Source organism: Lissotriton vulgaris, chromosome 9 (genome assembly GCF_964263255.1).
Source record: "Lissotriton vulgaris chromosome 9, aLisVul1.2, whole genome shotgun sequence".
NCBI lineage: Eukaryota > Metazoa > Chordata > Amphibia > Caudata > Salamandridae > Lissotriton > Lissotriton vulgaris.
In genome coordinates, this window is record NC_141697.1 from 63,480,640 (window position 1) to 63,498,487 (window position 17,848).

At 44.3% G+C, this 17,848-nt stretch overlaps 1 protein-coding gene across 5 annotated transcripts in view; it reads left to right on the top strand.

The window, feature by feature from the left end:
* Window positions 1-756: 756 nt before the first annotated feature.
* RYR3 (ryanodine receptor 3) overlaps window positions 757-17,848 on the top strand; it is a 1,864,151-nt gene continuing 1,847,059 nt past the window's right edge. For 4 of the 5 annotated variants that reach the window (XM_086937032.1, XM_086937031.1, XM_086937033.1 and 1 more), the window contains exon 1: window positions 785-969. In XM_086937032.1, coding sequence (XP_086793158.1) covers window positions 922-969 — 48 coding nt within the window. In that variant the 5' untranslated portion in view covers window positions 785-921. Of the gene's footprint in view, window positions 970-17,848 lie in introns of all 5 variants that reach the window. The other variant, XM_086937034.1, reaches the window with a different exon arrangement.

The window sequence follows — 17,848 nt, forward strand, 5'->3', positions numbered from 1 at the left end:
AGAGGGAAACTTCCAAAAAAAAGAAACCCGCAGGGTGGCACTGCTGGTTTATACTTTGCTCCTTGTATAGACCCTCACTGGAGGAAGGAACTCCAGGTGTCTTGGTGTTAGCGTTGGGGGTGGGGATGGGGATGGGGATGCAGCAGGGAAGTCAAGGTGTCTTGGTGTTTGTTTTGGGGTGGAGTTGGGGATGCAACAGGGAAGTCAAGGTGTCTTGGTGTTGGTTTGGGGGGTGAAGGTGGGGATGCAGCAGGGAAGTCCAGGTGTCTTGGTGTTGGGGAGGGATTAAGAAGATGTTTTTCAATGGCCAGGTTGTTGTTGGTTTTTACTGAGGCACAACATGCCCCAGTTTGGGGCAGAAGTGCCTGTGTGGGTGGGGTTATTTACGTGCAGCCTCCGCCTGCTCTCTCTGTAAAAGTCTGGTGGTTTTGTTTCGAGAAGAGGGCGCTAATGGATCCGGCCTCTGGTTACTACCTCCACGTGCGCGAGTGAAGTTCCCTTTCCGATTCCTTCTGAAGCACTCCATGTGGACGAGGTGTGGGGAGGACGGGGTTTAAAATTAATCCCCGGAGGATACGCTCTTCTCCAGGAGTCAGAGGTCCATAAGCAGGAGGTGGCGGGGCCAGGGTGTAAGTTACCCTTCAGGGGGGGGCTCCCGTGCAGCGGAGGGAGGGGAGGGCCGTGCTCTTTTGGGAGGGGGCGGCTCTGCGCGCTCCGCTCTAAAGCCTGTGCAGTTGGCGCTGGCGCTGAGGGGGATGTCAGTCTGCAGTGCAGTGCAGTGAGCGCACAGAGGCCGGGCTCCCTATATGGCCGTGGATTAGCCGGCTGCTAATATTGCACGGAGCGCAGCGCAGAGCGGAGCCTGGGGCTGCCGGCGGACGAGGCCAGCAGAGCGCGTGCACGGCGGACTCCTCGGGAGCCATGGCCGAAGGAGGCGAGGGGGAGGACGAGATCCAGTTCCTGCGCACCGTGAGTACCGGGGCCGCTGCCTGCCTGCGCAGAGCTCTCGCCGCCGCTGCTGGAGCGAGGGGGAGGGAGCGCGTCCTTTCCTTTATTCAGCAGACACCAGAGGCTCCTATGCACGCCGTGAACACAGGGGCGAGCCTGCCAGTGCCCACACTGCTTCATGTTAATACGAGCCTAGGCGTATATGTTTGTGCAATGAAACCCTGCAATGTGTGGGGAGCTGTTCGGGTGGAGGGGCGCTGTGTCCAGCTCCATCCACCGCTCCCTGTCTCATTTGATGGCTCTCGTGAACTTTCCTCCGCCTTTTGCCCCTGGTCTTGCGTGAGTACCTCCGGCAGCGCGACTCGTCCCTTCCAGCACCAGCGACACACCAAAGCCCCTGTGTGCTCTCAGCTCCCTTGTCCGCTCTACACTGACCCTTAACAAGAAGAGTGACAGCGCCTCCCCTGTCTCCTGCATCCTCCGCCTCACCCACTGACACCATTTCTGGACGCTCGGACCAGCTCAGTCCCGTCCACCCTTTATCACATTAAGTTCATGACTCTTAGGAGGAAGCCTGCCCGGGGGCACACGCTCAGACGCGCTAGATACACCTGCCCCTCTTCCCTTCCCTTCCCTGTCCTGTGTAGATGGAGAGCAAACACCTGGGTGGGGTTGGGGGGCACGGGCTGGATCAGCAGGTGCCTCGTGGGAGCAGAGGTCAGGTGTGCCTCCCTCACTGGCTTCGGTGTCCTGCCTTACATGCCTGGCTTCCTTTCGCGCAACGGGGCTGAGGTTACAAATGCATTGTGAGTATCCGTGGAGAATCCTCTGCCAGCTCAAGTCATTGCATCGGAGAGTGCACCCCCGAGTTTCTCTATGTGCCTCAGAGCAGGTGCAGACTGGGTGTAATTAGCTTGCCTTGATTCACACCTGTTAGGTCCCCGGAAGCAGTCAATGCATGTGTCCTAGATGTTATGCGACAGGTGAGTGACGTCTCCGAGCCATTTCTAGGTTATGAGCGCATGCACTCTCCCCAGAGGGAGGACCTGTGAGACTCCTTGTGCCACTGGTCACAGTGCTGCTTTAAAGGGACTGTGTGTCCTCCCTGCCCCGGGGAACAGCTGCTCTTCAGTCCTCCGCATTCCAAGGCTGAGATGGGAGTGGTGTGGGGGATGCCTAGCGCTGCTGTGCAGGCGTGCTCTCATGCTCATCAGAACCTCATATCCCCTGACTCTTGACTGACCCAATCTGCCATCGTGGACACGTTCACTAGGCCCTTGGTAGCGCTTCCTCCTGAAACTGGCACCAACGCCACTGCAAGAGCTCTCAAGAGGCCTGGGAATCGGTTCAGACAGCATGCTAAAAGTAGAATCCCTGTTGTGGAAACACACCAAACAATAACATAACATCAACTTCTCTGAGTGGACACACCTAACAATAACATAACACCAACTTCTCTGAGTGGACAACTGAAACCACATGTCTCTTTACCACCAGCAATCACAGTGCAGTCCGGCGTCTTCAAAAATCAATCATTTTGAAATGTTCTGCAATAATTTTTAATTGGGGTAAAGTAATATGCTAAATACAAGAACTATTCTATCGCATTATATCAGAAACCGGTCTAATTCTGTGTAGAGTTGATTATTAAATATAAAGCCGCCGATTTGAGGGTATATCTGTCCCTGTTAATTTTTGACCAGCTGGAGTGCTGAACCAGAAGCTTTTACCGCCATACGTGAGGCTAAAGTGCCCCGGTAAGACACAAAATTATACATATGGCTTTGGTCTCCTTTTAGAACCCCACCGAGTAGCTGGCCTATACCTTCTTAGACCATATGCCCATACTGTGAAGATAATTATTTCTGAGGAAAGGCAAAATATATTTTTTCTCTTCAAATCTGATGGAGCACAATTTTTATCACAAGTATCGCAGGATCATTAAAAAAGTCTTCGCTAACTCATAAAGTGGCCATTTAAAGAGTGAAGCTGTTAATCACCAGAAGTGTTTGGATCCATGTGCAACCTACTGATGCTTAAAGAACAATTTCCTCAAACTGTGAAAAAATTCCAGTCCACAGCTTCATTTAAAAAATGACAGAAAAGTTGAGACCGTACCCCTGAAGAAGGCTTAAAATGCCAAAACGCACGTCGTGTGCTATTCGACCGCCAGCATCTGAAAATTGATGTTAACATAGGAACTTCCTCTCTTAGTTTTTTATTTGTACAGCACTGTAATGTATTGTTTGTGATATATGCATTCTGTGTATATGTCATGTACATATGTGATTGTGAATTAAAAATAGGAAGTATATGTATCATGAAAAGATTTAAATCCCACAAAAAGAAAACCAGCAACAATATAAAGAAGAATAAGAATAAAATACAATTTTGTATCAGATTGAACAGAATTGAGTCATATGTACATGTTTATTTAATAATCAACTCTGATATAATGCGATAGAATAGTTCTTGTATTTAGTGTATTACTTTACCCCAATTGTATTTTTCCCTACAAGCTAACAAGACATATTATTTTCAGTAGGGGTCCCCTTTTTACAAAACTGCAATCATTTTTATTCTGATCATTCAGTGCTAGAATTTAAAGATTAGATTTTATGCAAATACGCATAATACTCCAACTGACAACACCAAGATAAACTGTTTACAAGCAGTTAATTAAACTTGGATTAGTTTGCATAAAAGCGTTTGTTAAACTGAAGAGCCGCTTTTAATTTTGAATATAATGCAGTGGTTTAATACACTCATTTCAATTTGCCTTTCAAGCTATCAGAAGGCAGATTACTTGAATTATAATCGACTCTAACGTGATATACTTCCTTTTATTGTAACTCAGCAGGTTTGAGCCTTAAATATAGTAGTAATTGAATCTCCCTTAATTTCCTCTAAGCTGTGTTGGATAAATGGACTCTGCATGTTTTTGGTTGGCACGTCGGGGGACTATAGGCCAGATCAGGTAAAGGGAACCAGTGCTGGGCAATTTGACACTAATGCTTGGCAGTTTTACATGTCTTGAACTGACATTTGCATTAACTGACTCATAAAACAAAGTTATTTTTGCACAGGTCAGTCGGTGCAAATATCATTTTTGCACCAGTGCATGCCACTGCAAAATTACCCAGACGTGGAACAAAATTACATGGGACCAGTGCAAAATTGCCTCGCATCGATGTATTTTTAAAGTCCTCAGGGGTACTTAGATGTGTGAAGATTATAGGGACCGGGAAGTGGAAGGCTGGACACCTACTATGTGCACCATGTTTCATTCTTCAGCATAGTTAGGGGGCAGTCAATTATGTAATAATACTTGTGGCTCATTTGTTTGGTAGGAGGCAGATACAGGGTCCACTTCTGAACCCTTCCCATTTACTGTGCTAGGCCTCACAGACACCAGCAAGCCAATGCTCAGATTAAAAATTAGACGTGTGCTACTCAAGTTCATTTATTTCTTAATTGAGTAGTTTGTATACTTTACGAGAATGGTAAAGCTGAGGGGGTAGACTTAAACCCAGAGTTAGAATGCAGGCCTTTTACAATAAATATTACCTAACATCAAAGATGTGTGGATGCATTAGAATGAGTGTATTTCCTTCAAAGAACAGTTTCTTGGCTGAAGTTGAGGGGCTCAAAGTCCAAAGCCAGTAACAGCATGGCATAGCTTTACAACAAGTCTAATTGGATGTTAAAACAATAGACACAGGAAGGGCTTGTATGTCTTAGTCCCTGGTTCCCTTTTCTTTGTCTTTGGAACTTCAATATTTGGTGTTTTGTTTGTAAAATTTTATTTTGCTCCATATTTATATGCATTTTTCTAAATGCAACATTAATTGTACTTTGACACTGTCGAAATAGTTAATGGTGCCCCTTGATAAGTGTACTGTTTTTTAATAGTGCACGGTTTCCCTGTATTGTACCTTGATCTGTAATGCAGAGATCAGAAGGCTCCACTGGTTGCCAGTGTGAAAACGGTTGCAGTTTAAGGCTCTTTGCACAGTACTCAACGCACTTTATAGAACTGGGCCCAACCATCTCAAAATGCAATTCCAATGGTACACACCAACTACAACTAGATGTTTACGCTCTTCAGATGCTAAACCGGCGGCGGTACCTTTTGCAAAAAAAGCCAACTGGGGGGGGTGGGGGGGGGGGGAGCTTTGTGGTTGGGGCAGCCAAGGCAAGAAATGGCCTCCCAATGCATCTTAGAGCCTTGCCAAGCTTACTGGCCTTTAGAAAGGCTTTGGAGACTTGACTCTTTACTGGCTAAACTCAGGCTTTGGTTTAACACCCCTTTCTTGCTTTAGGACCCAGGTAGGACTTCATGTAGCGCCAGGACACCTTCGGGTAGCAGTTCGCGCTTTAGAAATGTCAATAACATTAACATTAACATATGACATTTGTCTGTGTTGTCATTTTATGCGTTGTTGTTCAAGGTTAAGCTTGTATGTTATTTTGGTGAGTAAAAGTGGAGGCTTTTCTTTGATCTGTATGTTGTTCTGTAGCAGAACAGATTTTGCCCCGCTTTACATCTTCATTTGAAATGGTCCAATATCTGCTTCATGTAGTTGGACTTAATATCACAGAGTTTTTGCATTCACTAACATCCCAGGAAGTAACAGATAACGTTGCTCTGATGACAGTACAAGCAGCGAGATCATTTGACCCTCGGCCCTGATACCACTAGAAGAAAAGAAATCATGTCACATTTTGAAAAATATCTAGTGAGTGCCTGTTCAATAAAGGTACATTTCTTACTGAAGCGACAAACCAAGATAATTGGTAAGGATTTCTCTGAGAGGACGGATTTGTGTTATGATCGTGCAGGTTTGCATGAGACACTAGTTAAATTACTTACGTGCCTCTTGTAAAATAGTGCTAAAATGTGGAAATAAGAAGCAGTATGAATAAATATTTTCGTGAAGAATGGTAAAACAGGACTATCAATGACTGATAATTTTGTGCACATGCATCATTCCAACACTACATGTACTTAATTTTAATGCAGGTTAGCTAACATAACTTTACTGTCACAGAATCAAAACTGCAAGTTGAAACACGAATTGGCAAATCCTGTAGGTCTAGCTTTACTTTGCTAAAACATGTAACCACAGGAATTCTTTAATGTTGTTTTTATGCTTTACAAGCCCTAATGCTGTTTATCACATTAAAGTCTGCACTGTTGGCTTTGCCAGTGCTTCGAAAAAAGTATCAAAAGAGGATTGATTTTGGTGTAAGTTGGAGGAGATACAGAATCGAATGTGGCAAACAGCTTAAAGTTTGAGTGTACTTCTCAGATGTAAAATAGTCCCTCGTGCATTCCAATAGAACCACTTTCTGGAAGGTGAAATTATACACCAAATAGTCAATAGAATAAGCTCAGAGACTTATATTCCTCGTGATGAAGTCAACACCGACTGTATGCATATTGAAAAGAATTGGTAACAATATACCTTGTAGACAGTTTGTTGTCAAGCCAGACACAAAAACGCAGACAGTTTAAAGTGATGATGTGTGAGATGATGCATCAGCAGGAACATACTTACAGCATACTCTGTCACACCAAAAAAGAACTCTGCTCTGCACAACATGCCGAAGTGACTGATGTGGTTTTCAATGTGAGAATGAAAAAGGAAACCCAAATCAAATGCTATATATTCCTACATAACTTGGATTTTTCCTAAAGTGCATGGAATGTATAGTAGAAGAAGGAGGCCACAACTAATGAGAAGTGCTGCCTGGTGCCCTTTTTTTGTTCTTTTTCGATTTTGTATGTTATTTATTGGTGTCTATGGCTGCTTCCACTGGGTCTCCTCCCAACTGCCCAGTCTTGTCCTTCAAAGGTAGTTTCTCTAGAAGCTTATATCACCATAGATGTGAAGGGATCTTTGAGTACTGTATCTTCAAATCTCTGCAGCAAAGTTAGAACACTTTCCTTTGAGGTTTTATTGTTGTGAAGGTGTTCCCGATCCCACACAATTGTACATTTGTCATGAAGGTGTTCCTGATCCCATACAATTGTGCTTATGTACAAACAATAGGAGCCAATAAGGGTGTTACCATTCATAGCGTGTTTTCCTAGAGCTTTCTCAAGGCTGTATCAATGGTTAAAATGGTCCCAGGTGTAACGTGAGGCATCTCTTTAGTCTGTCCTGCAGTCTGCATGGGGTCTGTGACTCTTGCTGTTTGTTAGTGTCCACCCTACATCGGGTGAAACAAAGAGACCGGCCCTTCAGAATGATTAGTTATGGGGTGACATTGCATGTTGAGCTGTTTTCCCCAGAGAGTTCAGCTGCACCAGGAAGAAGTTGCCTCAGTGCAAAATGCCAGGGAAAACATGCAGGAATCTTCTTGGTACGTCCGATTGCAACAACGTATTCCCCAAGATCTCATAACACCGGTTATTCATTCCCTCCTTGGAAATACTGGCGCCTCCGGTATTGCTCATGCCAAAGGGTTGGGAAATTATAACTAATTGTGAACTCTATAGGTACCAACTGACAGTGTAGTTGTATGGTGATGTGCGACAGTGGTTTGATTGCCTTTTGTTGTATGGCCATGCATAAGAGTGCAAAGCTTGCCCTTTGAGGGGTGTATTGGAGTGTAAGAGTGCACCGTTTGCCCTGTGTTTTATTTTAATGTGTAACAGTGCAAGTTTGATGCTGTTGTGTGTGTTATTTGCAATAATACAAAGCTTGCCATTTCAAGTGCTGTGATTTTTGAGGTCGCATCCGCACAAGTAACAATTAGAATATGGCTTTGTATGATTTTTGGATTTGTAGCAAATCCATTGCTGGTATGTTTTGTAATTTAGGGCCTTTTTGACTCCATCTTCTACTCTATTTCCAAAGTTGTAAGCACCGTTCCCTCTGTGAAGCTTGTTCCTCCAGTTGCACTTTTAAAAACTGAAACCTAAGTCAATGCAAAATAGATTTAGGAATGGTTGGGTTGACATAGTTCGACCAGATGGGCACGTCCAACATTGCTGTTCATCATCAGTTTACTACATTTGTGCCCCACTTAATTAGTGTTTGTACCGCTTTACAAATTCACCTACTAATCTTTCTTACCCACCACCATGTTATGCCTGGGAAAGTAAGCTCTATTGGCCAGAAAAACCTAGCGTTCTCGAGCCTTTCTAAGTCGTTTGCCATAAAAGACAATCAATGTGAAATAAAAATTCTCTTGGAGCCAATATCACTTACAATCACCATCAATCTTCCGCACTGAACATTCCATCCATAGCCAGTGCCAAAATAGGAGAACCCACAGTTGTAAGTACAAGCACATAAGTGCAATCAATACTCCCAATTATTTATAAAAAAGAACTAGTTTTATTTATCAATTGATATAAAAGTTAAAAACACAACATTAACAATGTCTTCATTAAAAATTATTCACATTCATATATAATTAAACAATCCCAAAACAATAAAAAAATATTGAAAAAACAGCATCACAAAAGAGACATTATCAGGTGATTCTTTTCAAAAATCATCCCAAAGCATTAATTTGTTAGTATCTATTAGAGACGTTGGGCTAATACCAGTAAAACCTGACATAACAGTCCCTCAAATTTAACTAAAACTGTAGCGGTTTACTGCCAGATATGCACCACCTTTCTCAAGACAAGGGGAGATGATTGTCTCTTTTTTCTCAACAATAAAATGTCATATATATATTCGAGTAATACATCCTTAGACCAAAGTAATATGTAGGATACTTCAATTTGGCAACGAGTGTCCTTCTATATCTTTTCCTATTCGGAGCTTAAACCTCAAATACTTCACAACCGGAATCGTCTGTTAGTTCGGGCAACTTAAATTCAAACCTTGAACGCCCACTTCCACTGTTCACAATGCTGCGTTTACTGCCACTTTGGTCAATCTCTGAGTGCAGCAAATCTGTAAATGATGTCCGCTGTGCTCTCTTTCATTCCTATGTGACTTAGAGTATATCCATGTGTATCCCTTCCCTATCTATATAGAGATAACTCTAATCATTAGTATATGCAGTGGACCTTTGTACTCTTTACCATTCCTGTGTGACTCTTAGAGTATATCCATTTGTATCCCTTCCCTATGTATATAGAGATAACTCTAATCACTAGTATATGCAGTAGACCTTTGTACTATCTACCATGCCTATGTGACTCTTAGAGTATATCCATTTGTATCTCCTCCTTGTGTGATTTTACATCTTGTACATTTGCAATTTTTTTCTGTTTATAGCCTTTATGTAACGCATGTAATCCTAAGTCCTTATGTTTTTCAACTGGTTCTTATGTAAAGCGCTCTGACACCTTCGGGTAAAGTTCGCGCTATGTAAAATCGCATAAATAAATTAAGTTGCATCCATAACGTTGCTATCTGTGGTTCACATGACATGACAGCTAGTGTATTGTTGTTTCCATCTGACTACTTCCTGTTGGGCGCCAGGATACCCGTAGGGTGACAGTTGCGCGTTATAAATAATTAATACAATAATACAATACAATACGAGGGGTTCAATAATTCAATGTGCCAATAGACAAAGCCACACGCTTAATTACAGAGTTTAAATGGCGCAAGTTCTCGGTTCCCAATTACTGCAAACCTTGTCGCAAGCAAAAGTATTGCGTAGCTTTCATTCGTCAAGGACCACAAAGAATCTGTGATGCTGTTTTTTTAATAGTTTTTTTAAATAGTTTTGGGATTGTTTAACTATATATGAATGTGAATAATTTTTAATGAAGACATTGTTAATGTCGTGTTTTTAACTTTGATATCAATTGATAAATAAAACGAGATCTTTTTTATAACTAATTGGGAGTATTGATTGCACTTAAGTGCTTGTACTTATAACTTTGGGGTTCTCCTATTTTGGCACTGGGTATGGATGGAATGTTCAGTATGGAAGATTGATGGTGATTGTAAGTGATATTGGCTCCAAGGGAATTTTTATTTCACTTTGATTGTGTTGGTACCCTGACCCTTGGATAGTTGGGCCACTCCCTCTATTTTTATAGATTGCCATAAAGGACGTCACCTTCTCAAGAGCGCCACATTATTTATTTATTTAATTTGCATTTCAGAATGCAATTTCGACTAAAGGGAGCATCAGCAGTGCAACAGAAAAGCTACAAAGGGCAATAGTTATGTCACAGGAACCTTGGAAGTTAGGTAGTGATGGTTTATTATGGGTGGCGATTAACATTAAAATGGCATTACACTCAAACAAAATATCATGCATAAAAAATGTAACCTATTTATACGTAAGGGCTGAGATTGTTATCGGTCTATGCGGCGTGAGCTTGAAAGTGTTGGTTCTCACTTTTTGGCTGTGGTTATTCCTGAACCCGAGTATGTGAGCTCTGAGAGTAGCCTTGAATGCAGAAATGGAAGGCATTGCTAGCTGTTCGCCATCGAGTGTGATACGGTAGAAGGGTCTGTCTATAATGATGGAACAAAATACAGAAAAGGTGTTCTGGGGAAATCTGAGAGAGGGTGGCTGGCAAACTGCAGTTATTGTAATGGGGGTTCAAAGGGCAGGGTTTGAGTTTGGAAAGGACATGCTCTGGATAACCTTGAAGAATAAGATAAGTAGTTTGTATGGGACACTCCTTTCTGCAGCTAGAAAGGCAGCTTGATGTCAGTTGGGGTGAGAAGCCAGAATATATCTAATGAGGATGAAGACAATTTATGTAGCTGTTCCAGTACTAGCTTTACCCATCAAAGGACAATAACAAAAGACTTGGCTGTCTGTATGCGGAGACATTTTTCTAAAAATGAATTCTCTGAACCAGACTATGATAGCGGTGGTGGAGATGAAGGCCCACAGCTTTAGTTGAATAGTTAGCCAAGGGTCCCTTCCTGTGCCAGCTGTAATGCTTTTTTTTACTCATAAAATTCTTTATTCGTTAAAGTGCCATAAAAGAAACACAATACAAGACATCAACATCAAGTCAAATTTCCAATTCAACAGAGGATACATACATACATACAATCAGGATCGTATCATTTGCCCTCCATGTTTCTCAACCTTACTGCAACCAACATACATTTATAGATCATTATGCATAAAAATTCAAACTGGAGTAATTGAAGGTGCACCAGGGAAGGCCTGCAATTCCCTACATTAAGAGACTTAGGAAAGGAATTAAATACATGTTCCTAGGTGCTGTGTAGAGCTTATCTAACAAACAGAAATGTAAAAAAAATGTTGTGCGGATTCTGAATCACAAGGGCACAATCGAGGTCTGAGTTTGTATGCGCATTTTAAGGGAAGGAGACCAGAGGGTGAGCTGTATGAAAACGAAAACTAACCAAATACAATCTGAATAAGGCATTAGAATATGAGGGGGCAATCGAAAGGTAATTAATGGGTTGACTGGAGAAGATGAAGGTGTATCAGGAAAATTAACACTCAGTTTTTGAGGAGTTCAGCATGAGTGAGCTGAACACAGTCTTGTATTCAAAATCTGTAAACAGTTCGAGAATGAGAGGACGATGATGGGAACAAGGAAAAGGGTTGCTTATCATCCTTCTAAAGGCGGTAGAATCAGCTGCATTTGGAAATTATGTCACTGAGGTAGATAACATATGCAGGAAAGAGGAAGAAACCCTAGAGGCAGGGCTGTAGGCAGAGTAGTTGAGAAGAATCAGAAGATAGAAACAGAGCAGTGAGGGGGAAGGATGAATACATTCAGTGCTGTGGGTGGTGGCTAGAGAGGCAGGTGTTGTTTGCATGGTGCGATGATTAACTGTGTTAGACTCTGCAAAGATGAAGAAAAGATTAAGGATTGAAGAGAGGTGATTGTGGACTACTCCTCACTGCCGTCACCATTTCAAGATAGCTCATTCCAGCACCAGGTCCCACTTTACTTCTAGCAGCGGCACTAGATGGATAGAGAAAAAGTGCTAATCAGTCATTTCTAAATAACTGTTTTCTCTCTTTAATCATTTGAATTAATTTTTAATCAAAAATGACATGTTTGTCTATGCTAGCAAAATTCGTCTCAATTACTGAGATATATCGGTTTTAACCATTGATACAAACTGGAGAAAAAGGTTTCCTATGACATCCCCATTCTACCTGTACTGCTTAAGTAGCCGCTGCTCAAGAACTTCCATAAACCATCCTCCATTCCTTCCCTAAGGGAAGTTATTCAGCAGAAGGAGCCACACCAGAAATGTGTGTTCTCTGTTACATGCCACACCTCTCTGCCCTGGATGGTGAGGATAATATTAATACTAATATTTTATTATTACTACACCTACTTCTATCACTGCTACCACAACTACTAATACAACTACCTCAGCTACTACTATGACCACCCCAAATACTACTACTACTACTATGACAACTACTAGTACTACAGCGGCGGCTCCACCGCTATGGTGGAGGAGCGTTTGCCCCCCCCCCACCGCCAGCTGCCTCAAAACTTGGAAAATAAAACGATAATAAAACAGGTTTATTGTTGTTTTTATTTTCAAGTTCTACGTTTTGGGGTGAGGCTATCGTGAGGGCAGTCAAGGAGGGGGAGTGGCCGGCACTGCTGTCAGTGCGCATGTGGATTTGGTTGGCCGTGTTAGGACGGCCAAACTGACATGCGCACTGAGATGTCTCCAACCAGGGAGCAGCATCTGGATTGGAATCGCAGGGAAGTCTGGGAACCTGTGCTACAGTGGAGCCAGAGAGGAGGAAAAGAGTGGCGGAGAGCAGGTAAGTAGCGTGGTTAATCCCACTTTCTCTCCTTACAGGTGGTCCCCTCCCTGTATCAGACTCCTGGAGAGTAAGGAGTACCTGTTTCACAAACAAGGAAGAGGTGGTACTAGATGAGAGACATAGCATGGCACTGGTTTCCAGCAGATTACTTGCTTATTAGAAAACCGGGACTGGACTTTATGAGGTTCAGGATGGCACAACATTGCAGAGGCAGCCTATGACTCACTATCAAGAGAGGAACCAGAAGACAGTGAATATGGAGAAATGGAAGAATAGCTAACTATGATTTCAAAATTGTAATGTGGCTTACCCGGTGTAAGAGGAGTTGTCACTGTAACTAGCCCCCAGGTAAACCTTCGAACTCGCCAGAGAACAGAAGGCGAATTGCACACCTCTGTACTGCCAGATAGAATCATAGTCCCCAAACTAAAAGGGGGAAATCCAAAGCCAAGTCCCTAATACAAGTTCTTAGTCACCAAAGCCTAATCACAGGTGAAATCAAGAGCCAGTGCAAAAACTATAGCCTAGTCGAATACCAAAGTCAGTCCAAGACACGAGCAGGGATCAGCACAGAGACTAAAGAGGAGGGAAATCAAGGGAACCGATAAACAGAAAAACAGCAAAGGTGAGGAAATGAAATAACGGGTACCACAAGGACTGGCAAGCAGAAGAGTTGAAACTACCGATGTCGCCAAATACAATCTTCAGCATCCATTAGCAGTTTATACGGCTCAGTCAGTCCTCTGTGACCTGGAAGTTCACTACCGGCTCTTGGGTGTCTGGGGCAGCAAGTTTTAGATGCTACCCCAGATGCTAATATCCTTATTTACTGTAGTTTCCACTGCCCTGTTTTCCATTTCCTCTGTGTGGTACGCTTCATGACTCGCTTATGTGGTATTTTATCCTGAAACTAGACACTACTACCATCACAGCTACTACTATTGCTATTACTACTGCTAATAATAATTGTAGAAAAGGACCTTGCTAATCCCTCGCCTGCTGAGGTCACTCTCCCTGGCACTATCAGACGATGGTAGGAATGTGAAATCCAAATAGATCTCTGTGCCCTCCCTCTGCTGGCACTGTGGCCAGTGCCTTTAGGCTGGTGTTCTGACACCTTTCTCTGACACGAAGAGCCCATAGATAGCTCTATTGCTCTCACGCCAAGGAACAATGACATGGATGGGGGTGATTGGAGTTTGGATCAAGTTCACAATGTGTGTAAGGCGTCCAGGCTGGCGAGCTCTATCAGGACAACCCAAGCAAGTTACTCCAGGCAAGAGGGGTAACTATCCGGTTAATCATTCAGACAATCGGTAGACTGTGGTACACATGCACAAATATGAGAACTCTGTTTCCAGAGATTTTGTATTCTTTCATTGTCCTTATCCGAAAAATATAATTTTAGTCAGGGCAAAAATGTACATTTTGTTGAAAAATGATGAAACTTTGTCAAAAGTATCTTGAGCTTTCAGACATGACCCATATATTTATTTATTTATTTATTTATGCGTTTTTATATAGCGCGGACCTTACCCGAAGGCATCGGAGCGCTTCACAAAAGTAACAGAACTGATACATGAGGAGAACATTACACGTCAACAGATTACAAAAGCAGACGTTAAATTACATGAGGTAAAAGTGACATTTGTGAGCAAACAAAATACATGAGGTAGCAAAAAGTGCACAGGAGGAAAAAGTGACAAGTGTGCAGGTTACAAGAGAAAACAAAGTACAATTAGAGGTATAATACTGCAATATATGCTAGACACTCGGGCACAAGAATAAACGTAACGTAGGCAATAGTGGCACTTGTGCAAGTATCAAAGGCAAACAAAATGTGAGAGGTAGCATACTGTGTGTTACAAGGAAAAAGTGGTGTGTGCAAGTTACAAAAAAGTACCAAACACAAGTACAAGGATAAAACAGCAGTGAATGTTAAACACTCCAACCACAAGAACACACTGGGAAGGCACTTCCATAGTCAAGGGGAATAGAATTTTCAGTAAAGGGAGGTCTTATAAAAGGTCTATATAAAGTTAGCCTGTCTGTTTTGTCTCAGAATTAGCTCTATTTTTGGATTTAAACAGATTTTAAAGTGACAACTTTTATGTTTAACTCAATGCATTTAATATGCAAGTACTAGTTCAGAATGGCATAGCCCTGGCGACTACATTGCAACTGTTTTTAGTACAGGCGTGCCTGGATATCTAGTTTGCATATTAGAAAAGGTTTTAATGTGACTTTCATAGGATGTTGAGTTTTGCCTGAGCTCCCCCAGCTGTACCTGGAAATAGACCTAGAGTCGCCTAATCCGTTTTATGCTGAGGAGTTTGTCTGGAAAGGTTCGATTGGCCTGGTATTTCAGTCCAGATGTCACAGGTACATTGATGAAACATCTTTACTCTATTGTCTTCAGGCCTCGACTTTTTAGGTGATGCTCCATTGTGATAGTAATGCAAAGAATGCCTCTCTCGAGGAATAGCACACACTCCTAGACATGTTATTATAGGTTCCAAATAGTAGGTGTGCTCGTTATACGAGAATATGACATTGCAAAGCCACTAGAGATGCAAAATACAGCTCGAAAAGTGGCAAAGTTGAGAGTACCATGATTTGGTGGTGTTTCATTTTCAGTAAGCTGCCAATCGCGTCCATAGGGCGTGCATCCAAATGAGGGTGACGTACGCCATTAGTGTGAGAAGTTGGCCCGATATGCAACGTTCGCTATTCTAGCGACCGCTATGTATCGTTCCAACGACCCTTATGGTGTTTGGTTGTAAGTCAACCTATAGACCAGCTATCCTAGTAGCGTGGATACGAGCAGTCTAAGGCTAAAGACTCGAGAGGGCGCGTTAAGCCAGCTGTTTACCACACATGTACCCCTTGAACACCCAGTGAAAGGACACCACACAAGTGTTATGAAAATAAACAGTATATTTATTAAGAATCACAACAGCCCTGTACTCTTTATGAGGACAGGGTACTAAGCACAAACCAAATCTCTTTAGCAAATACTTCAAGTGCACAATTAAAACAAGTGTCCGGGGACACGGAAAGGTTAAGGTCTCGGGCGGACCCGATAAGGCAAGTCGGAAGCGAGGGACTCAGGACCCTAGAGTAAAGAGGCTATGCAGGCACCGAAATGCCGAGTTACCTAGCCACGAGGGCTGCGGCTGCACAAGTCTTACAGGCGTCGGGGTCTTCGCTGACGAGCCAGGAGCCGGAAGAAAAAGGAGTTGCTGGCCGGCGACCAGTGATGAATAGTTCGTAGAGATCCAAGCCTGGATCGGAGATTGATGATACCTGAAAGCAGAGGGGACCAAGTTCGTACTACTAGCCAGTAGTCAGAGGGTACCAGGAAGGCACCGGTTGGCCGTCACCTCGACCAGGTGAGTGGGCGACGCTAGGCTCGGCAGTCTCACGGACCAGGAGGCGTTTGTCGGCGACCACGGTGGAGGTGCGAGCTGTCCCACGAAGGATGATGCTGTCGGCGTCGCTGGGCCCAGGATGGGGCAACAAGCCTTGGCAAATCTCAGGGCCACGTGGTGGGCCTAAGATGGCGTCTTGAGTGGACCAGGAGGGTCCGGGGTGCTTCTCGAAAAGATGGAAGCAAGGGCCGGTCTGGAGCAACCAGACCAGCAGTGTTGATTTCCGGATGTCGTCACAGAAGGGCACAAGCCAGCGGCTAGTGACCAGACAACGTGCTGAGCAGCGAGCAGAAGGGCCCCACGCAGATCGTGGAGATGCTGGGAGACTGCACTTTGATGCTGGAGCGGCTCAGGGTCGGGGCTTCTCGGACCCCAGAGCACTCACCAGAGAGTTACCTCGATGGTCGTGCTGGTTAAGAAAGCGTGCAGGTTTTGATGATGGCCGGTCCCTCGAGGTCTCGTCGCACCCACAGATCACAGCTGAGCTGATGACGTGGGTAGAGGTCAGAGGTGCCAGGGAAGCCGGTTCTCGTCGAGCTGGGCCGTCGGATTCCTTGAGGAAGGACTTACAGCAAACCGCAGAGTTCTTAGATGGTGCCCGCTGATGCAGGGTGACTACTCCTTAGTCACAAGGGAGAAATCTTGAGAAGAGTCTTGAGTGTCCTTTCGTAGAAAGTAGTTCTTGATTCAAAGATGATCTAATTTGGAAGGGTCCCCGCTCCGGCCTTTATTCTAAAGAAAGGGGTGGGTACATGACTAGGTCCTGCCCTAAGGGTGGGACCAGGAAGGGGGGTAGTTACACCCCTCTCCCCTGCCGGACCCCTGAGCACTCACCAGAGAGTTACCTCGATGGTCGTGCTGGTTAAGAAAGCGTGCAGGTTTTGATGATGGCCGGTCCCTCGAGGTCTCGTCGCACCCACAGATCACAGCTGAGCTGATGACGTGGGTAGAGGTGCCAGGGAAGCCGGTTCTCGTCGAGCTGGGCCGTCGCATTCCTTGAGGAAGGACTTACAGCAAACCGCAGAGTTCTTAGATGGTGCCCGCTGATGCAGGGTGACTACTCCTTAGTCACAAGGGAGAAATCTTGAGAAGAGTCTTGAGTGTCCTTTCGTAGAAAGTAGTTCTTGATTCAAAGATGATCTAATTTGGAAGGGTCCCCGCTCCGGCCTTTATTCTAAAGAAAGGGGTGGGTACATGACTAGGTCCTGCCCTAAGGGTGGGACCAGGAAGGGGGGTAGTTACACCCCTCTCCCCTGCCGGACTTTCCCCAGGCCAGGGCTGTCGCCCCTGGAACTGGTTCTAACCGGCAGATGCGTAGTGAGCACCGGGGTGCCACTCCGCAGTCACCTTCTCGCAAAAGCCCTACCTACCCAGAATACACAAACCCTGTCTGGGACGGTGCGAACACCGCCCTCGACAGGAAACCCTTTGTCCAAGCTCTCCTCGCTGGAAGGACTCCCAGCAGCAGGAGGTCAGACTCGTGTCTGTGGTGGCAGCATCCATTTTGTGGAGCTGAGGCCTTAGTTAACTTTAACCGGGGTTCACAGTTACGTACATGTCGTGTCCCTCTAGAAGGGCGGAATGCTAACCTCGTCGCCAGAGTTGGTGAGAGGGCAGCATCCCGATTCGTATGACACCTTACTCGACATGTCTTGATAACGCGACACCGAAGTTACCGATGTGGTACGCGTTATCATGGAACAGCCATTGGGTCTTGATTCCGCAAGCTGCAACCGGGCTCGGCTCGG